This window comes from Somniosus microcephalus, chromosome 10, assembly GCF_052327205.1.
Source record: "Somniosus microcephalus isolate GS21.2 chromosome 10, FLI_Smic_1.0, whole genome shotgun sequence".
Lineage (NCBI taxonomy): Eukaryota > Metazoa > Chordata > Chondrichthyes > Squaliformes > Somniosidae > Somniosus > Somniosus microcephalus.
Window position 1 is genome coordinate 109,498,123 of NC_140996.1, and position 15,152 is coordinate 109,513,274.

The window sequence follows — 15,152 nt, forward strand, 5'->3', positions numbered from 1 at the left end:
AGCAAGGCGTAGTTCCTCATTTTCTGGTTGTCTGTGTTTTTGGTTTGATATTTTTCTGAGTTTTTTCCTCATGTTATGACAGTCTGAATCAAACCATTTTTCATGGTTTTGTGTTTTGGGTTTACTCTTGCGAGATATCAAGTTCGACATTGTTGCCAAATTATCAAAAATATTATTTAGGTTATTCACTGCCTGGTTTACACCTTCTTTATTGTGAGTCTCTCTTTCTTCCCCAGCCTCTCTCTCCCACCCAGTCTCTCTCTCTCTTCCCAGTCTCTCTCTCTCTCCCCGTCTCTCTCTCTCCCCATCTCTCCCTCTCTCTCTCTCTTCCCCTTCTCTCTCTCTCCCCGTCTCTCTCTCTCCCCATCTCTCCCTCTCTCTCTCTCTTCCCCTTCTCTCTCTCCCACCCAGTCTCTCTCTCTCTCCCCTGTCTCTCTCTCACCCCATCTCTCTCTCTCTCTCTCTTTCTTCCCTTGTCTCTCTCTCCCACCCAGTTTCTCTCTTTCCCCATCTCTCTCTCTCCCCATCTCTCCCTCACTCTCTCTCACCCTGTCTCTCTCTTTGCTCCCAATCTCTCTCTCTCTCTCCCCCCACCCCCAGTCTCTCTCTCTCCCTCTCTCCCCCAGTCTCTCTCTCTCCCCAGTCTCTCTCTCTCCCCCCCAGTCTCTCTCTCTCTCCCCCAGTCTCTCTCCCTCCCCCAGTCTCTCTCTCTCCCCCAGTCTCTCTCTCTCTCTCTCTGAAGGCTGCAAAAATGTTCATGTTGATAATCAGAGCGACACTCTAGACAAAAGTCCTTGAAGGCTCCTTTGGTATAGTCACTGATTTTTGAAAGGTGACCCAAAGGCCTCAGGCTCAGGTCGGCCCCACTTCTGGCTTCCTCCTCTATCCGAGTGTGCATGCGGGGTACAAACAGGCCAGCATGTGAAGAGGGAGGCAGAAAACGCAGTGCAAATAATCACTCTGGAATATAAACCCTTTTCTTGCATCTAGGGAACACAGAATGTCTATAATATGAAAATAACTGCAAGCCTGGTCAACGGAACAGTGGAAATTGCTAATCCTCCTCGATGTGGAGTAGTTGATCCCAAAGACTTCAATTTCTTTCCAGATCGACCTAAGTTTGGAAAGAATGATCTCACCTACAGGTATGGTTCTTGTTATGTGACATGCCCTGTTCATTCAGTAACACTGGTCAATTTTGCGAGGATTGGTCTCAGTAGCAAGTACATGAGGCACAAATGACGCAGCCTATCCATCACTTAGGCACTAGGCTTACTCTGTGTCCGTTCCACTTAGCGCACTCTTCAGCAGCTGGGTAGAACATGTGGCACTGAGTGCCTGCACACATGGCATGGGCAGGCTCGTTAAGACCCAGAAAATTATGTAAAATAACTGATGGCTTCAATCGTTGAAGGTGGCAGGGCAAGTTGAGAAAGGGGCTGAAGGGCTTGGAAGGTTCGAGATGTCCAGTGTTCAGGCGAGTGATGGGTGCATGAGTGCAGAGGTAAGTGTGTTTGGTGTGTGTAAAGTGTTTAAAGTAGTTTTACTTACCTTTACTTACTTTTACAGCCTTCCTTCCTTCAGGTCTCGGGAGACCCTCATCTCATCGGCACAGAAAGCAGAATGGCCGCGAGCTGTCAAAAGTTGCAGCATTCAGCTTTCTGTTCTGGAGAGATCTCTAACTCAGCTTGAGAGGATGGAATTTACTTAGTTTACAGATTGTCAGTGTTTGACAGCTTCAAAAAGTTGCCAAACGCTGATATTTCATCTGTCAAAAGCTCTTGTCAGATGAAATGTCAATCTGTGACATCACCTGTTGCCGGGTATCCCTTAATTGGCCTGCTGAGCCCGCTGGGCAGGCTCAACAATGTCAATCAAGTGAAAATCGAGTGGGTTGGCCACAACTCGATGGAGGCGGGACTACAAAACCAAAAGTTGTAGTCCCGCCTCCTACACGCCCCCAGTATCAAAATCCAGCCCATAGAGTACAAAAGCAAGCAAGTTATGTTGAACAGTTTTAAAACACTAGTTCGGCCTCAACAGGAGTATTGTGTCCAATTCTGGGCACTGCACTTTAGAAAGGATGTGAAGACCTTGGAGAGGATACAGAAAAGATTTTTAAGTATGGTTCCAGGGGTGAGGGACTTCGGTTACATGGATAGACTGGAGAAGTTGGGCTTGTTCTCCTTACAGCAGACAAGGTTGAGAGGAGATTTGATAGAGGTGTTCAAAATCATGAGGGGCCTAGACAGAGTAGATAGAGACAAACTGTTCCCATTGGCGGAAGGGACGAGAACCAGAGGACACAGACTTAAGGCGATTGGCAGATGAACCAAAGGCGACATGAGGAAAGACCATTTTACGCAGTGAGTGGTTATGATCTGGAATGCACTGCCTGAAAGGGTGGTGGAGGCAGATTCAATCACGGCTTCCAAAATGGAATTGGATAAGTACCTGAAGGAAAAAAAGTTGCAGGGCTATGGGGAAAGGGCGGTGGAGTGGGACTAGCTGAAGTGCTCTTGCAGAGAGCTGGCACAGGCTCGATGGGCCGAATGGCCTCCTTCTGTGCTGTAACCATTCGACGATTGTATGATTATATGATTCTGTAGCTGTGACTGGCGCAGGTGCTGTGAGGTGTTTTCTGAAGGACAGACATTGATCTCAGACACAACTGCGTACGATCAGCATAATTATCTCTTATGGTTTTAGAACAGTGATGTGTTTGACTTTGTCTCTGCACAGAATAAATAAATATACAGGTGACTTACCGCAGAATGTTGTGGACGATGCTTTGAAGCAGGCTTTCAAAATTTGGAGTGATGTTACTCCATTGACATTTACAAAATCAACATCCGCGGCAGACATTGAAATTACCTTTGCTGCTGGAGGTATGTTCAAACAAGAAAATTATCAGTAAAATCTGCAAATGCTGGCAAACCAAAATAAAAACAGAAAATGCTGGAAATACACTGCAGACCAGTCAGCATCTGTAAATAGAAAAGACAGGTTGTGATGCTTCAGGTGCATACCCATCATCAGTCTGAAGGCTAAGAGATAAAACAGGCCTTCAGTCTGATGAAGGGTTAACCTGAAACACGAACACTGTCTTTTTACAGCTGCTAATTGGTCGACTGTGTATTTCCAGCATCTTTTTTTTGTTTCCAATGTTCAAACAAACGTTTACGATGTTTCCATTTTTAGCTGCCAATTATTCTTTACTGACATATTTGTTCAATACTTCTTGCCAGCGCATGGCGATGGTTTTCCATTTGATGGACCCTCTGGAACTCTGGCCCATGCCTTTGCTCCTGGACCAGACCTTGGAGGTGATGCTCATTTCAATGAGGCTGAAACTTGGACAACAGGATCTAATGGTAAATGTTTTTCACTATTAATTAAAGCTCAATAAGCTACATTTCTCAAGTCCTTGCTGATGGAAAGCACCCTCTGTTGCCACCAGTGCATCTTTGAAATTCATGGGCAGGTTGCTTGCCACCAGCGTGGATTTGAAAATTTAGATGAATGGATAAGCATATTGAAAGGTCATGTATTGCTCTCTACCTTGCAATTATTCCGTGGCAAGAACCACCCTGGAATGCAAAGAAATCTAAGTTTGTATAACCTTGAAATTACACTGTTGTTGAGATACCGCGGCAAACGTGGGAGTCGAGACCAGAGCTATTGAAAACACAACTGCTTTATTCCAGCCACATGACAAACAGCAACTAGAAAAGCCCGCGCATCCACTTAAATACTTCCCAGACAGGAAGTGCTCCCGGCAGCCTGTCCCTGCGGGAAACAAGTTGCTGGAGGAAAGGGCCCCCGGCTGGGGGCTTCTGCTTAGACTGTCTGTGCCGCCGTGAGCGGATTATGTCCAGTGGTGGCGTGTCGCCACAGAGCTCCCCCCAGAATCCGCTTAGGAGGAGTGGACGAGTCGTGACGGTGGTCTAATGGTTCTGCCGCAGCGGCTCTGAGTGGTCGCCGGTCTGGTTGGTTGGGTCGGGCGGTTCGCCGCCGGCTGTGCTGGCTTGCTGGGGGGACGGCCTCTAGTTGGAGGCTGGGCCACGGGGACCTGTTCCGCTGGTTCTGTGTGTGCTGGTTTGAGCCGGTCGATGGAGACTGTCTCGACCCTGTCGTCGAGTCGCAACTTGAAGACCTTGTCCCCGGTTTGTAGTACCTCGTACGGACCGTCGTACGGGGGTCGCAGGGGCCCGCGGTGCGCGTTGTGTCGCACGAAGACGAAGCGCGCCTGCCGTAAATTTGGCGGGACGTGAGGTGCGAGTTCGCCGTGTCGGTTGACCGGAAGTGGGGCGAACTGCTGAGCGGAAGAGAAAGAGTCGAGCCGCTGCTGTTCGGCTGACCAAGGCTTGGTAGGCTCCGGAAGGAATTCACCTGGGACGCGCAGCGGTTGTCCGTAGACTAACTCCGCTGCCGAGGACTGGAGGTCTTCCTTGACCGCGGTGCGTAGGCCGAGTAGCACCCACGGTAGGCGGTCAGTCCAGGTACTGTCCTGCAGGCCGGCGCGGAGTGAGGCCTTGAGTGACCTGTGGAAGCGTTCACAAAGTCCGTTGGCCTGCGGGTGGTATGCTGTGGTGCGGTGGAGTGTCACCCCGAGGTTGCGTGCTGTGGCCGTCCAGAGTTCGGAGGTGAACTGGGCGCCTCTGTTGGAGGTTATGTCGGCCGGTACGCCGAACCTCGCAACCCAGGTGTTAACGAACGCCCTGGCGATGTCGGCTGTGGAGGTGGAGGTCAGCGGCACTGCCTCAGGCCAGCGTGTGTAGCGGTCGACCATCGTGAGGAGATAAGTTTGGCCTTGCGATGGCGGCAGGGGACCGACGATGTCGACGTGTACGTGGTCGAAGCGGCGGCTGGGTACCTCGAAGTCTCCCAGGGGTGCTTTGGTGTGCAGCTGTACCTTAGCCCATTGGCAGGCGAGGCAGGAGGTGGCCCAAGTCCGAACATCTCTGCTGAGGCCACGCCAGACGAAGCGCTTGGAGAGGAGTTTGACGGATGCGCGGGAACCCGGCTGAGAGAGCCCGTGGAGCGCGTCGAAGACGCGGCGGCGCCAGGTCTCAGGGACGACCGGCCTGGGTTGGCCGAGTGAGACGTCGCACGTGACTGCCGTGGCTTTGGGCCCGTGCGCGACCTTGGCTAGGCGTAGCCCTGGCAGGCTGGTAGCCGCCGAGAGGAGGTCTGGGTCCGTGAGCTGGGCCGCTGCTAGTTGTGCGTAGTCGACCGCGAGGTGATTCGCACAGACGGCGGGACGGGAAAGGCAGTCGGCGACCACGTTGTCTCTACCGGAGACGTGCTGAATGTCCGTAGTAAACTCGGAGACGGCCGCGAGCTGGCGTTGCTGCCTAGCGGACCAGGGTTCGGTGTGCTTGGCCATCGCATATGTGAGTGGCTTGTGGTCCACATACGCGGTGAAGGGGTGGCCATCCAGGAGGAACCTGAAATGGCGGACCGACAGGTGGAGTGCGAGAAGCTCGCGGTCGAAAGTGGAGTATTTGACCTCCGGGGGGCGCAGTTGGCGGCTGTAGAAGGCAAGTGGCTGCCACGCGCCATTGGCCCACTGCTCGAACACAGCCCCGACCGCGTGGTCGGAGGCGTCGGTGGTGAGCGCGACCCGGGCATCGGCCCTCGGGTGCGCGAGCAGAGTGGCGTCGGCGAGCGCGTTTTTGGTGGCGTCGAAGGCGGCTGCCGTGTCAGTGGTCCAGGCTACGTCCATCTTGCCAGATTTTCCTCGGAGGGAGTCGTATAGGGGCTTCATGAGGGCTGCGGCTCTGGGGATGAACCTGTTGTAGAAGTTCACCATCCCGAGGAACTCCTGGAGGCCCTTGATGGTTGTGGGGCGGGGGAATTGCTGGACGGCCTGCACCTTGTTGGGCAGGGGGACGGCCCCAGCAGGGGTGATGTGGTGACCGAGAAAATCGATCTCGGTTAGGCCGAATTGGCACTTCGCCGGGCTGAGGATGAGCCCGTGTTGGGCTAGGTGCCCGAACAGGATGCGAAGGTGTTCGAGGTGTTCCTGTTTGGAGAAGCTGGCCACGAGAATGTCGTCTAGATAGACGAATAGGAAGTTCAGGCCCCGGAGGACTGAGTCCATAAGGCGCTGGAAAGCCTGTGCTGCATTCTTGAGGCCGAAGGGCAACCTCAGGAACTCGAACAGGCCGAATGGGGTGATGACGGCCGTTTTGGGGATGTCCGCGGGGTGTACGGGGACTTGGTGGTAACCGCGCACCAGGTCGACTTTGGAAAAGACGGTTCGTCCGGCCAGTCGGGCCGAGAAGTCCTGGATGTGTGGCACCGGGTATCGATCGGGGGTGGTGGCGTCGTTGAGGCGGCGGTAGTCCCCGCAAGGGCGCCAGCCTCCGCCGGGCTTGGGGCGATGTGGAGGGGCGAGGCCCAAGGGCTGCTGGAGCGGCGGATGATGCCGAGTTGTTCCATGTTGGTGAACTCGGCCCGCGCGATTTCCAGCTTGGCCGGGTTGAGTCTGCGGGCGTGGACAGAAACTGGGGGGCCGGTGGTGGGGATATAGTGTTCCACACCGTGCTTGGCGGCTTTGGCCAAAAATGTCGGGTTAGTGAGGGCGGGAAACTCAGCTAGGAGTGCCGAGTAGTCGTCCGTGGCTCTGGCGAGGCAGTAGGTCGTCAGGCCGGCCGAACGGGCCGGGGTAAAGGCGCCGGGGATGGGGGCCATAGTGTTGATGTCGACGAGGCGGTGCCTCGGAATGTCGACAAGGAGGCCGTGGGCGCGTAGGAAGTCGGCGCCGATGAGTGGGCAGAGGACCTTGGCTGTGAGGAACTCCCAGCGGTAGCGGCGGCCCGCGAGGTCGAGCGTGACCATGCGGGTGCCATATGTGCTGCAGCCAGTGTGATACCCCGTGTGCCGCATTGGATCTCGAGGGCGGAGGCGGGGGTGATGCTGTGCTGGGCCCCTGTGTCGCAGAGAAATCGGCGGTTGGTTCTGTCGTCAGTGACGTACAGTAGGGGCTCCTTCTGCCCCGCGGCCATCGCGGGGGCCGGTGCGGGGGGGTTTTGAAGGTACACGGTGGCGTGCAGCGTTGAGCCCTAGCGCCAAAATGGGTGTGGTAGTAGCAGTGACCCGGAGTGGTAGGGCGGTCGGGCCTAGCGGCCCGGGAAGACCGCGTGGTCGTTGCCGTGAGGTCGGGCGCGACGTCGCGAGCGGCCTGTGCAGAGAGCAGCCGGTCGGCCTTTTTGGCTATATCATTCAGGTCCGTGGAGTCAGACTCCACAATGAGCAGGCGGATGCTGGCGGGGAGCTGCCGAATGAAAAGCGTGCGAAAAAGGGCGCCGGGATTTTTGTTGTCTGAGAGGGACAGCATGTGGGAAAGCAGGTCTGATGGTGAAGCGTCACCAAGGCCGGGGAGGTCCAGGAGTTGGCAGTGGCGCTGGTAAGAGGACGTTTGAAATTTTTTAAGTAGCGCAGCCTTCAGATGTTCGTACTTGCCCTCCGTTGGTGGATTCTGCAGCGCTGCCCAAACCTTGGGGACTGTAGCGTAGGTGAGCGAGGCGACGAGGTAGTCGTACTTCGTGGTGTCGACTGTAATGCCTTTCAGCCGGAATCTGGACTCAGCTTGAACGAACCAGGCTTCGGCGAGGTTCTCCCAAAAGTCTGGTAATTTAACCGTGACTGCGTTTGTATCCGCCATGCTAGCTTAGGATTCGTCCTGAGCGTCGGGGTCACCAGTGTTGAGATACCGCGGCAAACGTGGGAGTCGAGACCAGAGCTATTGAAAACACAACTGCTTTATTCCAACCACATGACAAACAGCAACTAGAAAAGCCCGCGCATCCACTTAAATACTTCCCAGACAGGAAGTGCTCCCGGCAGCCTGTCCCTGCGGGAAACAAGTTGCTGGAGGAAAGGGCCCCCGGCTGGGGGCTTCTGCTTAGACTGTCTGTGCCGCCGTGAGCGGATTATGTCCAGTGGTGGTGTGTCGCCACACTGTGTTCTTATTTCATATTAGTGCTTAATACATTTGCATCAAATTCCTATGTTCTCTCTTCTAACACAGGCATTAGCCTGTTTAAAATACAGTCTTCTTTAAAATAGCACAGAGCAATTTGACCCAAACATAATGGACCACAATTTGCAGTGGGTAATAACGGCACATTAACAGCATTCTCCACTCCTGCTACTTTGAAACTGACCACAACTTTAGGATGTAGCGCATGCGCATCTTAGCACGGGAATCCTGAAGTTGCAATCAGTCATTAACTGCTCTGATACTGGCTGCGCTGTGGGCCCCCCATCCCCCCATAGCCATCAGTGTAATCAGTGAAACTGACAAACACTTGGGCTTTTCTGCGGTAATATCATTGTTAAATACCACGTTAAATGTTAGACCTTGTTGTGTTAGGTGTAACTGGAGTTTTAACAGCATATTGACTGCTAAACAAATGATATGGCCCTAAAAAGCTCATTTTAATTTTGTCAAATTTCTCCATTATGATAAGAACTACAATTTTTAAGCAACTACGGGCAAATTCCAGGCCAATATTAAGTATTTGGACAATAAATGGAACATATTGTGATAACCTGTTCCTGGCACAGAGCCATAACCCAGGAGTGTGTATCAGGAAATCACATGTGCAGCCCTTGAAGTTTCACTTGGTCAGATTTCACAATCTGTGCTCCCATTGGCCAGGCTCTGCAGTGGGAGTGCACATTTCGGAAATTTACCCCGATTTTGCACAGCACAATTACCAGGCCAGTGTATTTAACAGAAAATGTGTAACAGATGAGCCTGCAGAGTCTAACTTGGCAGGAGCACAGATCAGAGAACTGGGCATGGAGCTCAGCATGCTTGGATTGCACCACTGCTGAATTCCTGGCCAAAGTGGTGAATTTGGCACTGACCTATCTGGGCAAGACTCTGTGCTGGAAGTTTGCTCAGGCAATTTTGGGACTTTGAATTTGTCCCTTAAGAATCTGAACTGGCAACACAATATCTAAATGTACTGCAGCATATAAAAACAGTTTTACTGGGTTTATCAACATAGAGGCCCTCAATTTCCAGGAGACTTGCGCCAGTGTAATTTGAGCATCTGCGGTGTTGGGTTTGTTTCCCAATGCAAAAGTCCCAGGAAATTATGGTGTAAGTGAGTTAGGCCAATATTCATGCCTCGCCACAATTTCCTGGGACTTTTGCATCGCTCTGTCAATACTCTCGCCAAAACTGTGAAAAGTTGATTATCATCGTCCCTCCTCCCCAACAAGACAATGGCAATCATCAATTTCCTGGATTTACACAATTTTTCTCACCGCACCACTTAGACTGAAAAATAATGGTGCAGATGATGATATTTAAATTCATGAGATTAAAGTTAAATAAAATCTCTGCTCTTTCTTGATACATTTAATTCTTAGCTAAAATGCATCATCGTGTGTTAGGTTTCATGTATATTGTCTGCATGGTGTAGGGAACTGAGGTACCTGCACATGTCATTAATGAAATTGAGATTTGGGATAAATGCGTTCAGGCCTGATTTTAACCCAAAATGGTTGTTGCGCTCCTAGCATGCACCAGAACGTGGAGACCCGAGTTATGTCCGAAATTGAATCATAGAATGGTTCTCGACTTTTCTGCCAACGGGAACACTTTCTCTCTATCTACTCTGTCTAGTCCCCTCATGATTTTGAACATCTCTATCAAATCTCCTCTCAACGTTCTCTGCTCTTAGGAGAACAAGCCCAGCTTCTCCACTCTGTCCACGTAACTGAAGTCCCTCATCCCTGGAACCATTCGTTTAAATTTTTTTGGGCCTCGGGCCTCATCTGAATAAGTTCGGCGAGCTGCAACATCTTTTGGGCCTCCTGAGGCAGCTCACCAGTTTCCTCTGGAGCGATTTACGCAGGCCGTGAGGCCAGCTGTGTCCCAGATGTAAATCCTGGGGGACGGGGGTAGGTGAACATGAGGTGGTGGAGTGCGGGCCGGGTGTGCGGAATAAAAATGTTGACTGTTACAGTAATAACTTTATACTAGACACATTCTGGGCTGGGGTGGCTGAAGTAGCTGAAAATGAAAATCAACGCCAGATGTGCTCCTTTGATAATTTGTCACTTTTTTTGTGGCATTGTGAGTCCCACTTATGGCTGTTGTACAGCAAAGACCACCTGCTTTATTCAGACAAACTTGACGTTTAGGCGGAAATGGTGAGGACTGTAACCCTGCCAGTCCCACCTCACACTGCGATGTCACAGCAGAGGTGGAGCTAGTTTCACCCTGCCAGTCCCACCTCACACTGTGATGACACAGCAGAGGTGGAGCTAGTGTCACCCTGCCAGTCCCACCTCACACTGTGATGTCACAGCAGAGCTGGAGCTAATGTCACCCTGCCAGTCCCACCTCACACTGTGATGTCACAGCAGAGCTGGAGCTAGTGTCACCCTGCCAGTCCCACCTCACACTGTGATGTCACAGCAGAGCTGGAGCTAGTGTCACCCTGCCAGTCCAACCTCACACTGTGATGTCACATCTGTGGTGGAGCTAGTGTCACCCTGCCAGTCCCACCTCACACTGTGATGTCACATCTGTGGTGGAGCTGGTGCCACCCTGCCAGCCCCACCTCACACTGTGATGTCACATCTGTGGTGGAGCTGGTGTCACCCTGCCAGTCCCACCTCACACTGTGATGTCACAACAGAGTGTCAGCCCTGCCATCAGAATTTTTCTACCTTGGCAGAAAAGAATGGATACCGGGCATGAGAGTTATGCCCCAAATTCCTCCCCTTTCCCAGACTGTCCTTACTGCAGGAAGTTGCCAATCCATGATTAGAACGTGAGGCAACCTCAACGTGAGGTGAACCCCATTGAGGCTCACGGTGATTAAGTCTGTGACAAACTTCTGCTGCTACAGGAACTCCAGCTCCGTGTTGATGAGCTGGAGTCTGAGCTTCAGACACTGCGACACATCAGGGAGGGGGAGAAGTACCTGGACTCTGTGTATCAGGAGGTGGTCACACCTATGAAGTTAATTAATTCAGATGTAGCCCATGGTCAGGGACAGGACGGTGTGACTACGAGTGAGGCAGGTACGGGGATCCAGGAGGTAGAGCTGGAGGAGCCGCAGCCCTTGCTCTTGTCCAACAGATTCGAGGTTCTTACTCCTTGTGGGGACAGGAGCAGGGACTGCAGGGAGGATGAGCAACCTGGCCACAGCACCATGGAACAGGGGGCCATTCAAGAGGGGGGAGTAAATAGAAATGTTGTAGTGGTAGGGGATAGTATTATTAGGGGGATAGATAGAGTTCTCTGCAGCCGAGAGCGAGAGTCCCGAAGGCTGTGTTGCCTACCCGGTGCCAGGGTTAAGGACATCTCCTCTGGGCTGGAAAGAAACTTGCAATGGGAGGGGGTGGATCCAGCTGTCATGGTCCATGTTGGTACAAACGATGTAGATAGGACTAGGAAGCCGGTTCTGTTAAAGGAGTATGAGCAGCTAGTGTCAAATTAAAAAACAGAACCTCAAGGGTAATAATCTCTGGATTATTACCTGAGCCACGAGTGAATTTGGCTAGGACAAATAAAATTAGAGAGTTAAATGCGTGGCTCAAAGACTGGTGTGGGAGAAATGGGTTTTGCTTCCTGGGACACTGGCACCAGTACTGGGGCAGGAGGGAGCTGTTCCGTTGGGACGGGCTTCACTTGGCCAGTGCTGGGACTAGAGTCCTGATGGATCATATAACTAGGGCTGTAGAGAGGGCTTTAAACGAACTAGTGGGGGGAGGTTCCTAGAGAGCAAATAATAAAAATGACAACAGAGAAGGTCATAGACTTAGGTAGCAGTAGGGAAATTAAAAACCAGAGCGTGTCAGGAAGGGGCAGAAGGTATGGAGTAAAAGGTAAAGTAATAAAAAGGGCAAAAGCAGCAACTAAGTGTCACAAAACATATCTGAAAGTTCTCTATCTGAATGCACGTAGCATTCATAACAAAATAGATGAGTTAATGGCACAAATAACTACATATGGGTATGATCTTCTGGCTATTACAGAAACATGGCTGCAGGTTGACAATGCCTGGGAATTAAACATACCAGGTTATTTAATGATCAGGAAGGACAGGCAGGAAGGAAGGGGAGGTGGGGTGGCTATGTTAATAAAGGAAGGAATCACTGTAATACAGAGAAATGATATTGGGTCAAAAGATCAGGATAATGAAACAGTTTGGGTGGAGGTAAGGAATAATAAGGGAAAAAAACACTAGTGGGCGTAGTCTATAGGCCTCCGAACAGTTGCAACTTTGTTGGACGGAGTATCAATCAGGAAATAGTTGAGGCTTGTAATAAGGGAACATCTATAATTATGGGGGATTTTAACTATCATATTAATTGGACAAATCAAATTGGGCAGGGCTGCCTTGAGGATGAGTTCATTGAGTGTATTAGGGATGGGTTTCTTGAGCAGTATGTAACTGAACCAACCAGGGGGCAAGCAACCTTAGATCTGGTCCTGTGTAACGAGACAGGATTAATTAAAAATGTCCTAGTAAAGTATCCACTTGGAATGAGTGACCATAACATGGTTGAATTCCATAGTCAATTAGAGGATGAGAAGGTTGGATCTCAAACAAGCGTGCTAAGCTTGAATAAAGGAGACTATGAAGGTATGAGAGCAGAATTGAGTAGAGTGGATTGGGAAAATAGATTAATGGGTAAGATGATACATGATCAGTGGTGTACATTTAAGGAGTTATTTTACAACTTCCAAAAAATATATATTCCACTGAGAAGAAAAGGGTGTAAAAGAAAAGACAGCCATCCATGGCTAAGTAAAGAAATTGAGGATAGTATTCGACTAAAAACAAGGGCATATAAGGTAGCCAAATCTAGTGGGAGGACAGAGGATTGGGAAAACTTTAAAAGACAGCAAAAAATAAAAAAAGATTGATTAAGAAAGGGAAGATAGATTATGAAAGTAAATTAGCAAAAAATATAAAAACAGATAGTAAGAGTTTTTATAGTTATATAAAAAGTAAAAGGGTGGCTAAAGTAAATGTTGGTCCCTTAGAGGATGAGACCGGGAAATTAATGGTGGGAAATATGGAGATGGCAAAAACACTGAATGAATATTTTGTATCAGTCTTTACATTAGTGGACACTAAGAATATCCCAACATTGGACAAGCAGGGGGCTATAGGGGGGGAGGAGCTAAACACAATCAAAATCACTAAGGAAGTGGTACTCGGTAAAATAATGGGACTCAAGGCGGATAAATCACCTGGACCTGATGGCTTACATCCTAGGGTCTTGAGGGAAGTGGCGGTAGGGATTGTGGATGCATTGGTAATAATTTTCCAAAACTCCCTGGACTCAGCAAAGGTCCCGGCAGACTGGAAAACTGCTAATGTACCACCCTTATTTAAAAAGGGCAGTAGACAGAAGGCTGGAAACTATAGACTGGTTAGCCTAACATCTGTGGTAGGTAAAATATTGGAGTCCATTATTAAGGAGACATTAACAGGACATTTGGATAATCATAATTTAATAGGACAAAGTCAGCATGGTTTTATGAAGGGGAAGTCATGTTTGACAAATTTGCTGGAGTTCTTTGAGGAAGTAACATATAGGGTGGATAAAGGGGAACCAGTGGACGTAGTGTATTTAGACTTCCAAAAGGCATTTGACAAGGTGACACACAAAAGATTATTGCTTAAGATAAAAAATCACGGGATTGGGGGTAATATTCTGGCATGGATAGAGGATTGGCTATCCAACAGAAGGCAGAGAGTTGGGATAAATAGTTCATTCTCAGACTGGCAATCAGTAACTAGTGGTGTTCCGCAGGGGTCAGTGCTGGGTCCCCAACTCTTTACAATCTATATTAACGATTTGGAGGAGGGGACCGACTGTAACATATCAAAGTTTGCAGATGATACTAAGATGGGAGGGAAAGTAGTGAGTGAGGAGGACATAAAAAACCTGCAAGGGGACATAGACAGGCTAAATAAGTGGGCAGAGATTTGGCAGATGGAATACAATACTGGAAAGTGAGAGGTTATGCACTTTGGCAGGAAAAATCGTAGAGCAAGTTATTATCTTAATGGCAAGAAACTGGAAAGTACTGAAGTACAAAGGGATCTGGGGGTCCTGGTGCACGAAACTCAAAAGGTTAGTATGCAGGTGCAGCAAGTGATTAAGAAGGCCAATGGAATGTTGGCTTTCATTGCTAGGGGGATAGAATATAAAAATAGGGAGGTATTGCTTCAGTTGTACAAGGTATTGGTGAGACCGCACCTGGAATATTGCATACAGTTTTGGTGTCCATACTTAAGAAAAGACATACTTGCTCTCGAGTCAGTACAAAGAAGGTTCACTCGGTTAATCCCGGGGATGAGGGGATGGACATATGAGGAGAGGTTCAGTAGATTGGGACTCTACTCATTGGAGTTCAGAAGAATGAGAGGCGATCTTATTGAAACATATAAGGTTGTGAAGGGGTTGGATCGGGTGGATGCGGGGAGGATGTTCCCGATGATGGGTGAAACTAGAACTAAGGGGCATAGTCTTAGAATAAGGGGCTGCTCTTTCAAAACTGAGATGAGGAGGAACTACTTCACTCAGAGGGTGGTAGGTCCATGGAATATGCTGCCCCAAAATGCTGTAGAAGCTACATCATTACATAAATTTAAAACAGAAATAGACAGTTTCCTAGAAGTAAAGGGAATTAAGGGTTACGGGGAGCGGGCAGGAATTTGGACATGAGTCTAGGTTCGGATCGGACATGGCCCTGTGGGTAGCGGAGCGGGCCCAGGGGCCGTGTAGCCTGATCCTGCTCCTACTTCCTGTGTCTAATTCTTTTAGATTCAGGAGATGGTTCTGTGATAGTAGATTGGCGGTTAGGATCAGATCAGCCAGGATCTTATTGAATGGTGGAGCAGGCTCGAGGGGCCGATTGGCCTACTCCTGCTCCTATTTCTTATGTTCTTATGTTCTTAATACCATTTATTGGTAAAGGAGCCTAATTAATAGTAGATATAACCTCATTCACTACCTGCTCAAGAAGAATGATCGGCACATAGCTATTACAACAGCACTGTCAAAAACTGCCACACCAGCTAAAGGTTACAGGACTTGTTAAGTGTAATGTAAACTTTACAATCAATGGCTTGAATTTTTTTTACCTGGGCGGG

At 49.7% G+C, this 15,152-nt stretch overlaps 1 protein-coding gene across 1 annotated transcript in view; it reads left to right on the plus strand.

Annotated features, from left to right (window-relative positions):
* The window catches only part of LOC147111623 (collagenase 3-like), a 186,251-nt gene that overhangs the window by 147,910 nt on the left and 23,189 nt on the right, over window positions 1–15,152 (plus strand). Inside the window, exons 2-4 of the mRNA XM_085998286.1 lie at window positions 991–1,145; window positions 2,743–2,888; window positions 3,249–3,374. Of these exons, the coding sequence (XP_085854412.1) occupies window positions 991–1,145; window positions 2,743–2,888; window positions 3,249–3,374 (427 nt within the window). The remainder of the gene's footprint in view (window positions 1–990; window positions 1,146–2,742; window positions 2,889–3,248; window positions 3,375–15,152) is intronic.